The sequence below is a fragment of the Trichoderma reesei genome (assembly GCF_000167675.1).
Source record: "Trichoderma reesei QM6a unplaced genomic scaffold TRIREscaffold_1, whole genome shotgun sequence".
Taxonomy (NCBI): Eukaryota; Fungi; Ascomycota; class Sordariomycetes; order Hypocreales; family Hypocreaceae; genus Trichoderma; species Trichoderma reesei.
The window spans coordinates 207,558-227,029 of NW_006711148.1; the positions used below are offsets into that span (position 1 = coordinate 207,558).

The window sequence follows — 19,472 nt, forward strand, 5'->3', positions numbered from 1 at the left end:
CAGCCAATCAGGCTGAGGCTTGGTGCTCACCACTTCCCAGCTGAAACTGCACCTACTAGGTACCTACCTACATAGGTACGAGAATGCTGCAAAAAGTCACTTTGAGACAGAATTGTTGTGCTTCAACAGCGAACTAATAAAAAAAAAAAAAAAAGTGAGGAATCGTGGTGGCTACTCTTGCATTTACATCATAAAACTGCATCTGTTGCTTCTACTGCAGCGCTCTGAGCGTGTTCTTTCATTGACCGGAACCAATCCCACAAGTGCAGACTTCTAAGCAGCATCAAATCGACTCCGTCCCTTCAAGGTACCCGTGCAGGCCCAGTGAACCAGATATAACATAAAATGAAGAGCGCAAATGGAAGAAGACGGAAAAGAAGAAAAAACAAGGTCGTCGAGTAATCTTTACACGTAATGCTCCGCAGGAATCCCCCCAAACGCCAGTACCACAGCCCATGCCTTGGTTTTCCTTCCTTCTTCTTTATATTCCAAAAACAAGCTTCATGCGTTCGTATGTGTAGAAACTCACCGCCGCCAGCGGTATCACCTTGACGTAGCCAATCGTGAGGCCGACAAAGAAGCCGCGCAGTCCTCGCTCCCGGAAGATCATAGCCGCCGTCTCTCCGACTCGCAGCCTTCGGCCATCGCCAACAGCGCCGCCAACCTGCATCCGTCGTCGGACGACCTCCAGGGGGTATGAGCTTGTCTGGGAGATCATGCCGGCGACGCCTCCGGCCGTCAGCTCGGCCCAGGACCGCAGCGGCGCGGCCTTTCCTTCGGGGTGGTTCTTCTTCTTCGGCAAAGTCGTGTACTGGGCAATGGAAGGTAGGCGTAGTAGGTCGGACATGGTGTCGTGGGTAAGGAAAGACACGCCAGCATACGGCAGCATGCCGAGCATGGTGGGAGCAAATCCTCGGTAAAAGTTGACCAGGCCGACGCGCGGCGCCACGGATTCAACAGCCGCCGTCGCAGAATCCACGACTGTCGCAATGCCCGGTGCGTTTGGCAGCTTCGCAGTCCGCGTCTTCTCGATAGGGTGCTCGTTATAGATTTGACGACATATTGATGTCAGCGAGGAGCGGCCATCGCGCCTGGTTTCGAAAGCAAGCCGCACTCGCACGACTTCTAGGGGGTATGTGAAAAAGACAGAGGTCACGCCGGCAAGACTGCCGCTGATGAGCCGTCGGAATGGCGTTTCGTGGTTTTTGTCGGGAATGATGAAGGAGCGGATCTGTTCGTATGCGAGGAACTTGATGCCGGCATAAGGGAAGATTCTCAGGAGGGTGGCCGAGTGGCCCCTAAACAGCCCTCGGGCGCCCTCGGAAAGGTATATGTCTTTCATCGCCGAAGCGACGCCAAACGAGGAGCCCGTGTACTTTGCGAACTGCGGGTTGCTGGTCTGGAAGAGGATCTTGACGCGATCAAGGGGCGCCACCGTTGTCTTGGCCTGTCCAGGACCAAAGTCAGTTAGCACACAAATGCCTGTAACCCCAAACTCGACGGCCGTCTGAGTCGAAGTCAAGCAGCGCCTTTCGACATGTAGCCCTCGTCCTCTGGGAGAACAACTCACAGCGCATCCCGCGATACCTCCGGCGACACCGGATCTCCAGACATAGTCCCACGACCGAGTCTTTGCGCGCGACGTCAGGTCCACGTCGCTCGCAGGGGGCACAGCAGCGTCTATCCTCCGGGGCACGGCAGCAGTCGAAGCTGCGGCGCCGTGCTGTCGAGCCTTGTCGCGTGCTATGTCGGCCATCGAGCCATGATCAGCATAGGCGGATGGCATAGCGGCGCAAGTGGCGGCTGGTTTTGCGACGGTTCGGATTTTTCTTCGGTCTTATGAAAGAGACATGCCGCCGCAGAGCTTCGATTGCTGTCGCTGTATCTGAATGAGGTCAAAGAAGAGAAGAAGAAGAAGAAGGATTGTAGGAACAGGAAGCGACAGAAGACAAAAGAAAACAGAAAACTGTTCGACACGAGGATAACCTGATCTGCTTTAGGGGGGGGGGGTGGAAAGAGAGTGCCAATGCTTGTTAGGGACCGAGAAACCGCAAGGAAAGAAACTTGCCCGGCTCAGCAAATCGGTGCTACTACTACCCCCAAACAGATGGACGTCATGCGCCCGCGGGCAACAAAGGGGTACTCGTGCGGTACCTGCGAGGGCGCGCGTCACATGCCCGCGGGTCCCGCCTGGCCAAGGGCTTTTTAGGGGTCCCTCGGAGGTCACTCTGGCGGGGAGCTTTCCAGGGCCGTGGGGTCTCCGGACCGCTGGAGAAAGAAGCTGGAGGAGCCGAGCCGAGAAATACCGAGTTGAAGAGCCGCTGTGCCGTCGGCAGCCATTCGCGGGTCTTTGTTTTTTGGTGTTGAAGGAAGTATTGCAGATTGTGTGGTTTGAGGGACTGCGAGTTGTATGTATAGAGGAGAGAGTGCCTACTTACCTTAGATGTAGAACGGGTGACGATGGTAGCCTCAATACCTACCAAGGTGATGCAGTCGACACGGCCCATCACATGCCCAATCGCAGCGATGATGTAAATGTGCATCCATCCATATCATACAAGTCCAGCGCTGTGGTGGGATGGAGTAGAAGCCAGCAGAAGCCTACCTGTACACTTACCAGGCATCGTTTGACCTCAAGAGCAACTGGCGAGCATGCGGAGGGCATGGTGATGGCTAGAAGCACACTCGGTCAATTGATCTTGAAATCAATCGTTCAATAAAATGAATGAATGGATGAATGTGCAGCATCTCGTCTTGGCTCCTGTAAGAGCTCTGCGTTGTCTCCCAAGGGAGCGCACTGTTCAAGGCCAAGCACCAGGCGACTTGAGCCATATGTGCAGTCGTCAAGATAACCCAGAACACACGCCATGCAGCGGTTGTGATGGACGCAAGTTCGCTTGCAGTTATAGAGACCACATATCGCAGTTTATAACTCGCTCCACGTATACCGACTAGGTAGACTACCCGTCATAGCTCTGGGGCAGCTTGCGCAAGGTCTCCTTATTGACCTGAGCGCATCTTAGATAACTTCAGCCCCCAAATTGCTGATCAGCCGAGTCACTACATATAGTGACTATGATGTTCTTTCAGTCCACATCTTTTCCTCTTTCCAGAATTGAAGATAGTGTGCATGTTCTCTTGCATCTCACTTCAAGTCGAGGCGATAGCCACTGCCATCCGAGCTGTCATCCATTAGACAAGCAGTATTGCGGGAGACATCATGGTCAAACGTACAGATCGTGTTGCGTCTCAGGGCCATCTTCTCTACGAGACAATTGATGTTGGTATCATGCTTTGTGCATCTTTACTCTTCGAGTCAGATTTGTTCTCATTGTCAATGGAAGCACCTTCTGACCTTTGAAAACCTTCGTGCTCGAGATATACGTAGAAAGAATAAAATAAAGCTCATGCTAGACAGTCAAATGATCCAAGTGTCAAGAACATTTATACGAGCGTTCCCTTCGCCACAGCTCTGACGAGTTGATCATGCATCCAAGGTCTACACGTCAGACTTTCAGTCTCAAGAAACTGCGAGAGAACAGCGATAGCACTTCGAATGTGAGGCCCTAACAAGACTACTCTCTCTCTCAAGTAGAAGAACTGACCTGACATCTCATGACTTGTATATCGGGACAAGGACGGTACCCGACGAAACCATTATTGGTCATGAACAAAGTTGACACATGAGGAGGGAGCTCAGATGGTGTTTAAGTGTTGTTCATCATTCTCACCAGCATTACTCGGAGAGAAAACTTCCAAGATACGCCACCTAACCATAACACAGCCTAGATCTCATCAATATCTAGTATTACAGCCAGAGGTCAGATGCTCATCATACTGCCACTACTATTCCCAGGTGCCATCCATACATGTAGCTTGTCCAAGCCTTCACGCAACACTCTAATCCTCGACTCCCCTCTTATAACCGCCAGTATCTTAGAGAAAAACGAAAAAGACACGAAACCCCATAAAATGCGCCATGACAAACATCACCGGAAGCCCACTTGTCTTTCTCCAAATCACCTGCTTCAAGAAGCACAATGCGAAAACAAAAGTCCACCCAAGTCCATGACGTTAGTAGTTGACCACAACTATCAAGGCAACTGACGGAAAGACTTCATCATTGGACAGCATCATTCAGGGCTTTAGATACAAGACCATTTCCCACAAAGAAAGTATCAATACTTGTACATACATTTCTCTCAAACCAGTTCGCGAAACTGCAGTCAACCGGTTCAGATGTCCTCGTGAGGTCCCGACAATCACACCCCAATCCCGAATATCAAGACAGCGAGCCCCCTCGTCGACTGTAAGCAACGACTACAAGAATGTTTGCTTGCGCCGCCCAGTCCATTCGTCCAGCCACTCCTTCTCCAGCGTAACCTCATCAATCGCCTACTCCCGATCCCATTACGCCTCTCTTGGCAGGACTTACCTCGACCTCGACCGCCCGAGCCTCCATTCAAGCTCATTCTTCGATTCAGTGAGCAAGAACACAACAGCATGAAGCCACTGTATGCAGCAGTGAACCAATTAATCACGCTGCTGTACCAAGACACGCCATAGCTTGAGCTGGCTCCCATACCCCCTTTCAGATTTGGACGCATTTGTAAGAATCTTGCCACCACTTGCAGCGCCGTATAAACACACCCTATTCCTTGCATCAAAAACCATCGTAAGAAAATATTGTAATATCAAAAATAGGTCGAATCAAATCCCGAGATGAACAGCTTCAGGGGCATCAGATATATTCAAGAGTCATCGAAATAGTGACTGCTCCCTCTCACCCAATGCGTCTGTCGCGATACGTCTTACGAGGGAACAGGACCAAAGGAGAGTCTGCTCCATTCGTCCCCTGTTCTCGAATATTGTCATTGTCTTCAGGCACGCGCTCGAAAGGCTCTCTGCAATGAAAGCTAATTGTCGCGCCTGCAATGGCACAGGTAAACGGCAAGATTGATGTTCTCGACCACTTCCATGATACGATATGATCCTCTCTCGATGATTATCATAACCTTGGTAAGGGAGGATGAACTAGGTTCTAGGACTATCATTTCGTCAACCGCTGCCATCACGAATCATGCCATTGAACCCTTGGTTACGATTCATGACCGAGTTCCTTGTACAGAACAGTACATGACTTATGGCTCTTGAGGCAAATGTGCCCCCCTGGTTGAGACTTCGCACATAGACACCCTAATGATGATGTGCAGTTGTCGTCCAGTACCTCTGCAGTTTGTTGGCTCTCTGCTACACAAGTTGCAGTCATGAGCATCCCCCACACAACGCTAACTTGGTGGAAGCATGAAGAACAAACTGCCAGTCTGTGTCTCATTGGACATCTGAACGTGGTTGTGTGATGAGTTCATACTCGTACAGTATGTGGCAAAAGCAACCCTTGTCGGCAATTGCTGCCTCGTGGCCGGGGGCACCCAATGGGTTTATTCCTCCTTCTTCCTTGCTCCATCGAGAAAAGGAGCGGCACCTATGGAACTGTGTCATGCGCGTAGGGTACCATCACATAGTGGCTCCGTCACTCTCGAGCCATGAACGGAGATGATGCCATAGAGAGAATGGCGGCCAGTGACCCCTGGCCTTTTTCGTCTATACACACCGGTAGCACGAGTCGCAGTCTACCTACATGTCAATCCGCCCGGTCCTCTTGTTCATTCTGGTATGGGGTACTCGTAGCACAAGGAGGAAGCGCTGGATGTTGGCATCGAACCGCAGAGACTGTCATTGCACAGTCTCGGCCGATCGAGGCTTTACTACCGATGTTACTCAAATGCCCAGCCGAACGATGTGGCGTTGTTCCACGTATTGCTTCGTATAGGGAGGCGGTGGCATGCGCTGTCTGTCTCTGTCTGTATTAGTGCGCGATATGATGCCCTGGTCAATCAATGGACATCGACTCCGGGATCGTGCAGTATGAAACACGAACCACGTTGCGAGCGAATGCATTCGTCCGACCTACAAACGGATAAGTTTCCTCAATCTCGATAAGCCTGGTCATCCCGACCTCTGCTCGTGCACAGGCGGCCCATACCGAGTGACACGCTGGAACTACTATTAGAAAGAGTAGGGGTAAGAGTAGATGTCCATAAAGCACCGAAGTCTGTCGTCGCACGCCGTACTAGTATGCTGTTTGTCAATTTGTTATCAAGGGACTCGATCGTGCCTCAACTATCGTATACGTAGTACTGTAGTACTAGAGCACCCTTGAGGCGATCCCTGTCCGGTATAACAAATGGTCTAGAGCGCAGAATCGAGGAGGGCAAAGTCAAGTCACCTACCTATTGCAGGACTCGCAAGCAACTCAATAGCTCTTGTTACCCACTCAGAGCGCGTATGCCTACGGGCTTCGGACGGCCAAGGACAGGACATATTCGAAGTGGCACGGAATAGTAATGGCAGTCTGCAATATCCCGTACTCAGATTGACCCTTGTAAGCCCGTCATGTAGGTCCGGAGAACAGCGCAAGCGCAATGCGTACTGCCGCGGCAGATCTGCGTCTGACAGCCGGTCTTGGACTGAAACGGATCTTGCAGTGCTGTACTAGCCAGTTGGTATGCAGCTATATTAGAGGCTCGGTTGTGAACAAGCACAGCACGTTTATTCAGGCAGAGGGCGCCGTCAGGCCTATATCCAAGAAGACCAGGACTGATTTGGAGCGAAGAAGCGACAGAGATACGAAAGGCTGAAGCCACATCGTCGTTCGATTCTCTGAAACTTGCGCATTCTCCGACCAGCCACGGAGCGGAGTGGCTTGCAATGTTGCCGGGGGAAAGCATCGAGCAAGACCAAGGAAGCGTGAGGCGTTTGAACCGCGGTCCGGCCTGGAACTGTGCAGCGCCAAAAGCAAAGGCGGGCAGTATAACATACCGGCGACTTGGTAGTATTTGGATAGTTTCGGAGAGTATTCAGCGGCATGTCCGGTCAGTAACAGGATTGGGTCGAGCCCTAACAAGCAACACAGTTGTCATATCGGCGATGCTGACGCAGGACATGGATAACTGTCGACTGTCTTGCCTGCGGCGCAAGTATTTCATACAAGGATGGAGACGCTGAAGCAAGTCCATGACAGCTTCGAAGCCCAGGGTAGAGCTGGGCAGGCCTCTGCGCTCTCCATCTCATGCAGGACATATCAGTGTGCAAAGGCGTGCGGCGTGTCCTCGTTCTGGCAAGCGGAAGCCAGGATCACAAGTGGCATAACCGCCCATGGTGTTGAGCAGCATGGATCATTCTGTTCCACACGAACGAGATTGGCAACTCGGGCTTCATTCGTTCACGCTTTGGCCGTGGGGAGATCTGTGTCCGGGTTTTGCGCTGCAGACACGGCGAGTCGGCATGCTGGTACCGAATCCCACAGTACCAGGAGTGCCGCACGGAGGACAAGCCATGCGGAGGACGAGGGAGCTCGCCAGACAGGGCGGTGCTCCGTCGCATTCATGACCCCCATACCCCGTACTTGAAGCCCAGAAAAGAAAAGCGAAATCGAACGCTCTTAGCCGAAGCCATGGCGGGAAGTGGGCGGAGCTTCTTGTCGGGGCTGGAGGGGTCGGCGAAGTCCTGTCGAACGCTTCGTCAGCCACGAAAGCGAACGAAACGAGAAGCAACGAAATCATGGGGAAGCTCGAGCCACGATGCGAGCTCTCCGCATCATGCTGCTGATGTCGAATCTCCCGCCGGCTTTGCTTCAGTCGTAGTGCATACCTGCAGTATATGCTGCAAATGACGACAGCGGCCACATGGCGCCTGGTGCGTCAATCGTGTCGGTAGTAATGCGACCTCCGGAGCAAGTCCACAAGCGGCAATGCAGACGAGCATGATGGAGACACGACTCATTCCGCCTGTTGCGACGCCCCCACGTGCGAAGCCTCAGGAATCTCGCATGGCTGAATGTTGAGGCCCATGAGAGGAGAAAAGAAGGAGAAGATGGATGGAGAAGAAGAACCCACATGGCAGGAAGATCAGAAAGTCGAGAATTCTCCTAGCGCCGCAGGAGCAAATCAAAGGCAGGTGGTGCCGATGAGTTCCTGCTACATGCCAACTTTGATTCTTCGCAGAAGGTGCGTGATCGATAGGCAAGGTAGGTACCTTACATGTAGTTGAGTCAGGAAGGTGGAGATTTGTCACAAGATGGGTATGGAGTTGATTTATGCGGTTGCTTTCGTACAGTAGCCGCAAAGAAGAGATGATAAGATCAGACCTGGCGGGAGTGGGCGGTTCAAGACGACAAGGAAAGCTGACGCAATCACAGCAAATCGTACGAGTCTCTGGAGGGCAGGGAATCTGTGAGAAGAATGATAATGGTGCGAGTATTAGTCCACATTCGTAGCGTCTCCGAAAGGGGGGTGAGAGGTGAAGATTCCCGAAGCAAAAGCCGGAGCTTCGTTTCCAAGATGTTAGATATGATATCTCGACCTTGAAGTGAACAATTACGCCGACGATGCGACTGCAAATGCCGGGTATGGACAAAGCTACTACTAGTAGCAGAGCGTGTCTTCAGTGGAACTTTCTCCTAGATGCGCATTCTAACCAGGCACTCGACGTCGTTAAGACTCTCCAGTAATATGTACCCAGTAGCTGAACTTGGTGATCAAGAATGCCATCGACCAACACCCGCCAGTTCTGCAGCACTTTAATCGATGCATTTCCCCATCACACATCTCTCGCGCCGCAGCCAATGAGAGGCGTCAGTCCGCCGCAATCAGGAAATGCCAGTCATCCCGCAGATGAAGATGAAACTTTGCATCGTCCTCTCAACGACTCCCGGCCAAGGCCAAGCAACGGGCTAATTAGGCCTCTCTGGTAGTTGATAGGTAGGTACATCGCACTCGTACGTGGGACGCGCTGAAATTTGAGGCAGAGCTCGTCACTAGCAAACTGCTTCAGTCTTCTTCCCTGTGCCCTATCGTACGGGGCCACTGCATGGGCATTGGGCTGAGTCGAGAGCCGAGCAGGGTTTCTGCCGTGTGCTAGAGGCACAGCAAGTATCGCGTACTTTTGTTGGTCCCGTCCATGGCCATCAGAGGGGTGTGTGGGTATGAAGGAGTTGACGAAAGTCAGGGTCATAGAGCAGCATTTGCAGACGGGATCTGATCACCACTACGAACCGTAGTGTAACAGTTGTTGTGATAGCTTCTCACCCGAGGTTATCGAGAATTGATTACCATGGCGCGACAGGAGGCATGGAAAAAACCAAGCCTTTGCCCGCCATTTGCCTCTTTTGCTTGGCCCAATCTCGTTCTGCCTCTGCCCTGCTCCTCTCTGCTGCAGAATTTGACTCTCCACTCGTCCGTCCTTGGCCCAAGCAGCGGCGTCGGTCGGTCGGCTCCTGGCACGGTAAAGTCCCTTTGGAAGGCCTTGGAAGGGCGGGAAGAAGGCGAACTGATTTGTTGCAGGGGGGCGTGCGAAAGTGGAAAGGCGAGTCCTGAGAGAGACAGGGTTGTCGGGGTTTTTGGTTGGTTGGCTAGTTTATTTCGCGATGCTGGGAGGGGGGGGTTTTGGAGGTTGGAGGGCGTGCATGCGCAGCACATGGCAAAGTACTCGCTACTCGGACAGGCATTCTCAAGTAGAGGTACAATCACACGAGACTCGAGCTGCACAGGAGCGGATCTCGAGGTTCTGGCGGCCCCTCGAACTGCCATTTGGGCGGCTGTATGAAGCTAGCAGAAGGTGATGATCACCTAAGGGACCACAACGTCTCGTGCACTTTTGCCCGTCGGACATGGATATGCCTTGTTTGGCTGGAGAGCTGGCTGGGAAGAGCGTCATGCGAATAGTGCGGCTTCGTGAGAGCTTGATGCCATGACAGAGAGGAGCTGTACTAAACAAGCAACGGTTCGGCTTCAAGCTGCTGAGCATCGCCGTTTCAGATGAGATGCGTCAGATGGTACGAGTACTGACACAGCGAGTAGTACCATAAATAGAACCAACGACTGTTTGATAGTACTTTTTCCATAGGGAGGTAGTCTCCTTCAGCGCGAAATGCATAATAGCTGCGACTCCTAGGTAGATGTAGAAGCCGCCCAACGCTTCCAACGTGATACTGCGGCCTGCAAGCGCCGTGTCAACCTCGCCTTGCGTGGCACTTGAATCACTGGTACAATTGCACACAGACAGCTGCCTTCATTACCTCATGACTCTCTTACTGTACGAGCATGAGCGTCGTTGCTCACCGCCGAAATGCGCCAGGGCATGGATGGATGGCTCGAGGCTGTCTGTCATGCCGTGCCATTTTGCAGTTAGCGCTCCTGCTGTGATTGAATCGAATCCATTGCAGCTTGATGCGGTGTCCTACCGGAGCCAATGGATGAAACCATCGGATGCTCCGGACGAGCTCATCGGGAACAGCTACAGTAATTGCACTCGCAATAGACAGATTAGCAGATGGGGATGTGGTCGATGCTCTTCTACACACGAGTACCATCAATCGTTGCGCGTCTTCGAACCCGGCAAAGCAAGGCGGTATTCGACTCGTGAAGTAATATCCTGCTCAATGCTCCCACTCTTGCGATTTCGTTTGCCAATCCGATCCACCGGGCAGAGGCTCGACCATTGCAGTGATCAGGCCACTTCCGCCAATACAATGATTCACGATCCATGGACGACTGGAGTTGGAGGGGGGAGGCAGGACAACGGGAATTGAGCTCGAGAAGCAGGAAAATGGCCCGCGGCCCACAATAAGCCTGGAAAGTCTATTTATTATCGACACGCCATTTCGGCCAGCGTCTTGAAAGGCGAGGCATGTCACATTTTGCGGATGCCCAAAAGTGATAGTAGTAGTAATAATATGATTATTGATAGCCCGTGTGATATGTTTATTCAACTATCCGGCACGGGCAACGGCTTGGCCAGCATTCGGTGCATGCCGCAGGAGTTTGACAAGCGGCCGTCAGCGCCGTGAAGGAATCAGGCTACTGCCCAGAAGTACCTAGGTAGGTAGGCACATGTAGTTGGCGTGCGAGTACTCCGTATAATACTCCTACCTTTAGGTACTATTACACATAGGAGTACTCGTACATACATGGAAAGAATGTGTGATTTTGTGCTCAGCAACATCAGAAGCTGGCGATTTGTGCCACTCTTCTATCGTACGCCACTTGGTATTACGCCTTACCAGATATTGCATCAGACATTTCTTCGTGTCCGGTTTCACGGCTTGGTGTTTTGTACGAGTACTTTGGGGATGATGCACATCCCCGTCCGTGGGCTGGCTGTTGGATGTGCGTGCGACGAGGATCGCACGTGTCACGGCAAATGCCATGTGGCCATCTTCGGATAATAACGAGAGGGGAGCAAAGGCGAGATTCGGCCGGCAGAGCAGAGCTCGTACTCCATAATGCGGTAGGGAGTACTGTAGGTATGTAATAGGCAGCGCGGTACCACGCAACCTCTGGAATGCAAGTGTACGAAACAATCATGGGCTTGATGGCACCTCAGTAGGCCGCTTCTACACATACCTAGCATCAGCAAGTTTTTTTGAGGAGTGAGACTCGGTTCGCCAAGCCTCGACTGGCCTATGAACGTATTTTCAAGATTGTCACCACTACCTACTAGTACCTATACGAACGGCATGTACCTACCTACTTGAGATAGGCATGTGTGCAAGCAATTGCTGTTGGCAGCCAGATGCTACCGCATGTATGAGCACCAGCAGTAAAAGTACCAGGTTGTTGACGGACAGCCGAAGCCCGGCAGTTCAAGGCGCGCACGCGTTGCTCACATGTATGCATGTACCTTGGACATGCTGGAAGCGAGCAGCCCTCCTCTTCCTGCTGTGCAACCACCTCGCGTTTCCGTAGGCGCTGCGGGTGCCCTCTTTCGGCTGCTGTGAGCCCTTTTTGCTCGTTGAGGGTGAGTCGCCTTTCTGCTGAGATGGGACGTCATGAGCCGATGCTACAGCTGCTATTCGCAGCATCTTCGGGTACGACGCACAAGAGCAAGGCAGCGGCAACGATGTCTATAGCACCTTAGGTACCTACGTACAGATAACGGTCGCGGCAGCACAAGATGGAACGCAACGCCTCTCGCGCGATAATACATAGTGCAACTATCCAAGGTAGGACTTTTGATTCATCTCATCTCACCCAGCAGCAAGCAAACAAGCAGAGAATCGCCAACAGGCCAGGCCGCCAAGCACAAAGCAAGGACACAAAAGCTGAGATCCAATCGCACGAAGCTCGCTGGCCTGGGGCAACCACCACCGGTTTACAGTACATCCATAGTACACACCCCCTCCTTTTCCCCCTCTTTCTGCTCCCTAGCGGGCGACAGGGAATAACTCGCATTTGCAGCTTGGGGGTGGCTCGCTTTCTCGCGCAAGAACCCCGTCATGGCGCCTCGTGGTGCATCTTCACAAAACACGTGGCAAAATGGCATATCCACCAGTTCAAGCCACCGTTCCGTTCCCCTTTTCCCGTTCTGCCTCCTGACACCGCTTTTTTTCCGACCGGCGGTGTCGGGGGGGCAGCAGAGTAATTGATTGCTTAGATGCATAGTGGGTATGTATTATGATACATAATTGGCTAAGGGCTCTTTCGCTACCTCGTTACTGTGATTGCATTGCAGCACTTTGCATTAAGCCAGAAACACACCAGATAGACGCTACTGTATCTGCCCAAGAAGGAAGACGTTAGCGCCCTGCTCCCGCCACAACTCTGCGTCATACAATCAATATCCCGGCAGTGGTCGCCCATGTTTCGAAGCGCCTGCAATTTCCGTTGCGAACAGCTGGTGATGCGTCTTCCGCGGAGTCTCCTTCTGACGGTATGCACTGCCATGCGTTCCATCTTCTGATTGTCGCGTTTGCTGTTCACTGGTAGGTAAACTGTGGCGTCGGTGGCCAAGACCGAGTCTCCCCTCTCCGGAGACACTGCGCTACCAGAGCAGAGCAGCTTTGGGGAACTCTCCCAGTAGTAGTACCAGCATTCTACGATTACGAGAAACGGCATTGGGAGCACAGCTGGGAGCTTGGGCCGTCTCCGTCTCTCTCATCGTGGGTGCATCCAGTGTTTGCTCTGGCGCTTGAGGAAGCAGGACCCTCCTTGTCATTCCATCAGTCCAATCTAGGGTGCTAATCCATCTGCAGCCACAGTGCGTACATCACACAATCTTGCGTTATCGCGCCTCGGAGTTCCAGAATCGAGGCTACCGTTCGAGGACCTGCGGAAAGTGGCAGGATTGTGAGATCTGCCACGTGGGACGCACACACGAAGCCAGGTTTTGCATCTAACGGGAGCCATGGGCGTTGGGGAAGCGCCCTAGCAGGTGCAGCATCACGGTGGCGCCCTTCCGTCATCCACACAGATGCAGCCTTGGAGCCATTGAGAGTCGGTGAAGGCACTGCTCGTATCCACCGTCGTCAAGCCATTGTCTCAGCATCAGTATTCTAGCTTTGCGCCACCAATTCTTCGTCCTTGACCCCGGCTTCGGCTCGGCTGTCGGCGCATGGCTTTCTCGTTGCGCGGTCCTGGACCTGGTTGTACGAATGCAATTCAGCTTGGCCCAGGTTGAGACGCGGCGCAGAGATTAAGCTCATGGTCAGCTCCTTGGCGCGTGGCCAAGCAAACGATGGGCTTACTGCATAGTCAACTATCAGGCTCCTGCGTCTGCTCGTGCCACGTGAGCGGAGCTCAGCAGAGACCATCTCCGCCGCTCTGTCGGCCGTCAACGGGCTTATGGCAGGCCATTTATCGTCGGCCGCTCGTCCGTATGGCCGATGCTCACGCCGGACGCGGCGGAGGCAAGGGCCACATTCGACACATGACTTCTTGTTCTGGCGACGGAATTCATGCCAGAGACCAGCATGCAGATGTGTGTATGCGGGCTGACAGAATATTGAGGACGGACAGTTACAACTCCGTTGGCATGGACACGGCCGGGGACGGAGTATTGGCATACGGTAGTCAGCCCCGAAAGGAAGTTTGTTGGCTGCTCTGATGCCTCGCTTCCTCGCGTCCTCTCCCGGGACGAGCCAAGGACACAGAGAGCTCGCGTGGCAGTTGCACTATTACTAGAAGCCGCCTTGCACGACCCCGCAAATTCGCAACCCCATCACATCAGCAAAGGATCGTCGACATCTGTGCTTAGCTTACAAGCATCGAAACTACGAGTACCGAGTTGTGCATCTTCAAGGACTCAGACATCGCCGGCTGACTTGGCAACGGACCGCTGTACGAGTACATTGTACTCTGTGCTCGGGATGTGACGTGCTGGCATCGAGTAAATGCATCAGCAGAATCCACGGTAACCCCCATCAACGGCTTGTGGGAGAGGGTCGGTGGTCATCTCCCGAGGTCTTATAAGGTGGCAGAATGGTTTCCATACTAACAGCGCCAAGTGGCAAGCCAAGTGATTCCGCCCGGACACAGCCCTTGGGAGCTTATTCCTAATACTGCACCACATCAGCGAGTGGCACGTCACAAAGCAGGCGAATGGCAAACTGATCCACGGCATCCGACTGATTGCCCGGCGCCCTCCGTCATAGGTAGCGACGATGAGTCCAATGCGGTGATCCTATTGTGAAGTCGTCAAATTCATGTCATGGAAAAGACTACCCTACAACATCACGGGTACCGAGAGATGTCCGACTCACGTGCGGAGTGCGCACTCAAGGAGCGCCATCATGTCGCCCCGACAAATGCATACCATTAACATTCCATCCTCATCAGCAGGAAGAACATCGGGAAGAGCCCAAAGCCCGAATCGACCGGCCCCGGGCATCACTAGCGACTCCTGCTAGCAGTAGCATGTCTGCCCGTCGCATTGCAAAGGCTCTCATGATACGAGCCAGCTGCATAGCCCCTCTTCAGCCCGGCAACGGAGCTCACTCACAGGGCACAAGCTGCAACAAGCCAGAGCTTCTAAAGCGGCAGCATGATGTACTTGTGGGCCAGCCTGGCCTGCAGACGGAATATGAGCGGGACGCAAACAAGCTGCGCATGCTTCCCCACGGTAATGTGTATGTCAAAGACATATATCAATCTTAGTCGTGCAGAGCACGAGCAATCGGCCGTCCATCAGCCCCAAATGGAAAAGGATCCCGTTATCCGTATGTATGTACGCAGTACCTCCTACGCGCGCCACGACTGATCCAGTACGTTTGTATGTACGAGCGAGCACGCAAAAGAGGAAATGAGCACTGCCACTAAGATCTTGGCCTTGGGACTCCGGGTTTCTTGGCAGATCGGCAGAAAAGGACGATCTCGTACCTAAGGCTTAGCTAGCCTCCCTCTGGCGCAACGTGGCCAGCCGCGTGCTCTCCCACCAAGACCCCGTAGGTATAAGCGCATCTTGCGTCTATCTGCAGCGGCAGCGGGCTGGGCTGCCAACGTGCTGGACCGAGGCCTCAACACCCTCCTGAAACACCAGCGAGAGCAAGGGGGGGCTTCGATGCGAAAAGGAACATTGCCGTGGCTGGCTGCCTGAGTGATGGCCAACAGAAGAAGAAGAAGAAGCCAACAGAGCTGGGCTAGCCGACCAGGTGCGGCACAGGTAGGGCTGGAGCCCGTCACACCGCTACCAGATCATCATCGGACTCATCCTCCATCCTCCACCGCAGCAGCGCGAGTGGCACAAGTCTGTGATCCCAGGATGGGCAGCGGTGCTTTGCATGATACGGGTTACGAGCAGCGGTTGCTCCGGGCGCCTGGCGTATAAGTTGTTGGGGGGCCCCTTCTTCGGAGTTGCCTACGGGCAAGTGTGAAGCTGTCCCTGGACCAAGGAACGCGATCATGACGCCGCCTGCTCCGTGCCTCAGCTGATTCTTGCCGCCTTCCTGGTTGTTCCCTTCAGCACACCTGTCCCCAAGTGCCGGGCTCTGTTTCGTTTCAAGTTGCCGCTTGCTCCGAAGTTTCTAAAAAGCCCGTCCCTCAGCTGCCGTCCCCATCTTCGGGTCCCGAGAAATCTCTCTTCGCGAATCCAAGCTCGACGCCTCCGATCCATCATCGCATTGACCTTGTGTGCACGTTCACCAGACTTCGCCTCAAGGAGATATCCGAGCAATTTCTGTTGTCGGGGTGCCATCTTGTTCAGCTCCCGCTCTGTCAGATTTGAATCTCGAGAACCGGAACTAGCACGGTTACCGACAGATTCGACTACTACCTGAAATTACGAAGTATTACTGCTGCTACCGGACACCTGTGTATTCGCAGCGAGGGGACGCGAAGGGAGTCAAGACTTACCCCAGATTCTCGCCAGCAGCCACCAGAAGCCCCCTCCTTCATAGGCAAGCACGAGAGCGCGTGTCACTGGTGAATAGTCATTCAGGTGAATAATAACATCTTCACCTGCTCTTGTTTTCTGTCATATCGCCATCCCGGTATTGCGAGCATATCATATCACCACTTCCGCCCCCCTAACAGCTCAAACTTGCGTCCGCTTCTAGAAGAGCCATGGATGGCCTTCGCACAGACTCATGATTGGCCCGTCGCGAGCAGCAACCGGGGCGCCCTCCTGTGGCCACAAGGCGGCGTGAAACTGGCAGACGCTCATACATTCGCGTACGAGTAGGTGATGATGAGCCAATGCTAACTCTCTGGCTGATACCAGTAAGACGCGAAACCGCATACGATACGCTCGCCAGGCCGTTGCACGGTATCTACGGAGACAAGGTATGCCACGTTCCGCATCGCATTGCATTGCCGCTGGCGCTCGTGTATCACCTTTCCATTATGTCGCCCCTTGACGCATCAATTGACGAATGCGCATCGACGGACTGAAACATGACAACATCAGGGAGACTGGCAGACGCAGACCGACGCATTCGGCCACAGCGAAGCCGCTCGAGCACTTGTGCCGGCCCGCTTCATCACGGCGTCACCGACTCTGCACCGCTTCCCTGCCCCGGTCCCTACGGAACAGTGCTACTGGGTAGTTCTCGGTAGGTGGCAAAGTCCCTGACCTTGAATCACTTTTCTGCTGTCTCCCCCTCTCCTCTTCCTAGTTTGGCGCACCGCGCCCGAGTCTGCCCATTTTTGGAATGCCACCAAAGGGTCGGTGATGGGGTCCTCCCTCTTGTGGGCACCATCCAGCCACTAGCTGGCTCTTTTAGTGATTGACTGACTGGCTGTCCCTCTTGTCTGTTTTTCCACCCCTTGTCTGTTTCTCCGCGAGCGGTGAAGTCGCCCATGACGATGCGAGACAGGACATTGTCACGTTGCGAAAGCCCTGCTACGGAAGCAGCTGCGTGTGCTGCTACCCTGGAAGGACGTGCATGAACTCTCAAGCTTACTATGAGCACGCCGTCTCTCGACAGAGGCGACATCTGTTGCGAGTTGTCTATGTATATCCATCCATTGCGGCATAGGAGAGAATGAGGCGACCATCTCACTGGCCGTAGGGCTTCTGATGACGACTTGCTGCTCGGATAGTCACCGAAACGCCACTCGCAAATGAAGAAGGAAACTAGAAGGCAGTTCGAAGCATTGAGAACAGGGTGAGACCTGGTTAGTTGCTGGGTCTCTCAACGCTCGGACGAGAGAGAGAAAAAAAAACAACAAGAAGGGAAAAAAAGTTCCTGACGCTGTTTCTGGCTCATGTTCCATGATTGTCGCTGGCATGACACACGCCTGCAACATTTGCCTAGCCTCTTGTGTTCGGGACATTTTTGCCCTTGGCCTGCACTATTTCCAAGTGGAAAGGGCCCGCCAAGAACGCCAGGACGTGTAGTACTCGGTGCTAGCAGCCTTCTTACCGCTACGGCACAAGTACCAGGGGTCAGCTGGCCCCCCGAATGGAGCAGATGGATCAGACCTGAACCCCAATGGCTTCACGGTCTTGCCAATGCGATGGCTAGTTGAAGCTGTTCTATGCTATACTAAGCAGCCAGCACGTTTTGACTTGCGGCCCGGCGCTTGGGAAGCCCGAGCAGTTGCTGCAGGGCACGCAAGTGGCGCGGACTAGCAGCGGCTGTTGACGGTACATCTCGTACATACCTTACAATGGGCGTCTGTTGCATGGGCTGCCAGAGGGATGTTGTACTGGATTGCCAGCGAGTCTGGTAACAGTACTACTTTCGTCGCTCTGATGCTGATGGGGATGCTGATGGTGATGATGTGCCGTGTCTGACGCCGCTGGGAGAAGCTGTATCACCCTTGGTAGCCTGTCGCGGAGAGCCTCGGTATGTACAAGTGCGACGGCGAGGATGCCCATCATCAGCAGGTTCGTGTGCCGGTTCGTGGTGCGATGGATATGGATGTGCCTGTACGAGTCTCGGGCATGAAATTGAGCGCCTGCTGGCTCTGCCCTTGTCCCTGCAACACGTCCCTGCAACACGTACTCGTACGAACGAGTCCATACGAGTACTCGTACCTGTATGCGCCGTCCATGCCTGTGCCACGAGCACCGCGCCATCTGGCCACCCCTGGGCCCCTGTCCATGTTGCTTCGACTTCCCACAAAAACGTGGCTCCCAGTGGAGACGTGCAGAAAGTGCGACGACTCGCCGGCTTTTTTCTTTTTCTTTGCCAGCGGATGCATTGAGATGCAAAATGCAGCAAACGGGTCTGTCTCTCTCACTCTCTCTCTCTCTCTCTCTCTGTGCTCTGTGCTCTGTGCTCTCTGCTCTTGGGCGCGCGCTGTCGAACCCTGCGCCCCACACGCAGCGTCCCAGGGTACTGTACCTAGGTACTTTGCTGCGCTTCTGCGGCTTTCCCTGCTGCTTCTTTTTTTTCTTCAGAGCGTTTCAAGCCCGGGTTACGTCCAATGGATGTCCATGCTGTAGTGCCTACCCACATCCCGCCCGCCCTCAACTCCCAACGGCAGCAAAAAAGTACGAGGCACTAGTACATGCGTGGACGAGGTACACGGTACGACTGCCATGCGTCTCGTGTCGCAAGGTACCTTACCTACAGTACCTGGCCGACGTAACGAACAGAGCATCTGCATCACTCACACCAAGACGTGCTATTAATCATCACTCTTCCACGCTTCTGTGTCCTGCATTGCAGTCTACTACCTGCATTTACCTGCAATTCTGCTCTGCATCTTGCCTGGCCCAGTGGCACGCATCGCAGATACATGTACGCAGTTGCAACAAACACGGGCAGCTTCCCCCCCAAATCGGACACTTCGTCAGCCAGTCCGTCAGTCTGAGTTCGGTCCATCCTCTCTGTTCCCCCCTCCTCATCTCGCCTGCGCGCTGCTCCCCTAAAGAAGAAGGCCTCAACAAGAAAAAAAGAGAGGCCAAAGCACAGCACCACCACTCGGTCAATTCCATCCAGCACTCCAGGACCTTCTCGAGACCTCTCGACTCGGCTCCTCCCGGGCCTTGTTCCCTATTCTTTCCTCCCTCCTTGCCCAATCTCCCCCCCATCAGCCCATTTTGCCTGCTGCTGCACGGGCTCTCGGAGAAGTGCGCAAAGGACAAAGTACCTGGTACGCAGACCCGCGCTAGTGACCCCCGGGGCTTCATGCGCTGTAGCCACTCCCCCTCCAAGCCTCCCCTCCAAGACGCCCCCCCAGTTCCAC

At 53.7% G+C, this 19,472-nt stretch overlaps 1 protein-coding gene across 1 annotated transcript; it reads right to left on the minus strand.

Moving 5' to 3' along the window:
* Window positions 1-230: 230 nt before the first annotated feature.
* TRIREDRAFT_119551 (uncharacterized protein) lies at window positions 231-12,794 on the minus strand (the record flags this gene model as incomplete). Its single annotated transcript, XM_006961469.1, has 4 exons — window positions 231-1,447; window positions 1,571-1,680; window positions 11,585-11,588; window positions 12,771-12,794. The coding sequence occupies 4 exons, from the start codon at window positions 12,792-12,794 to the stop codon at window positions 482-484; spliced, it is 1,104 nt and encodes a 367-aa protein (XP_006961531.1). The 3' UTR covers window positions 231-481.
* Between the last annotated feature and the right edge of the window lie 6,678 nt (window positions 12,795-19,472).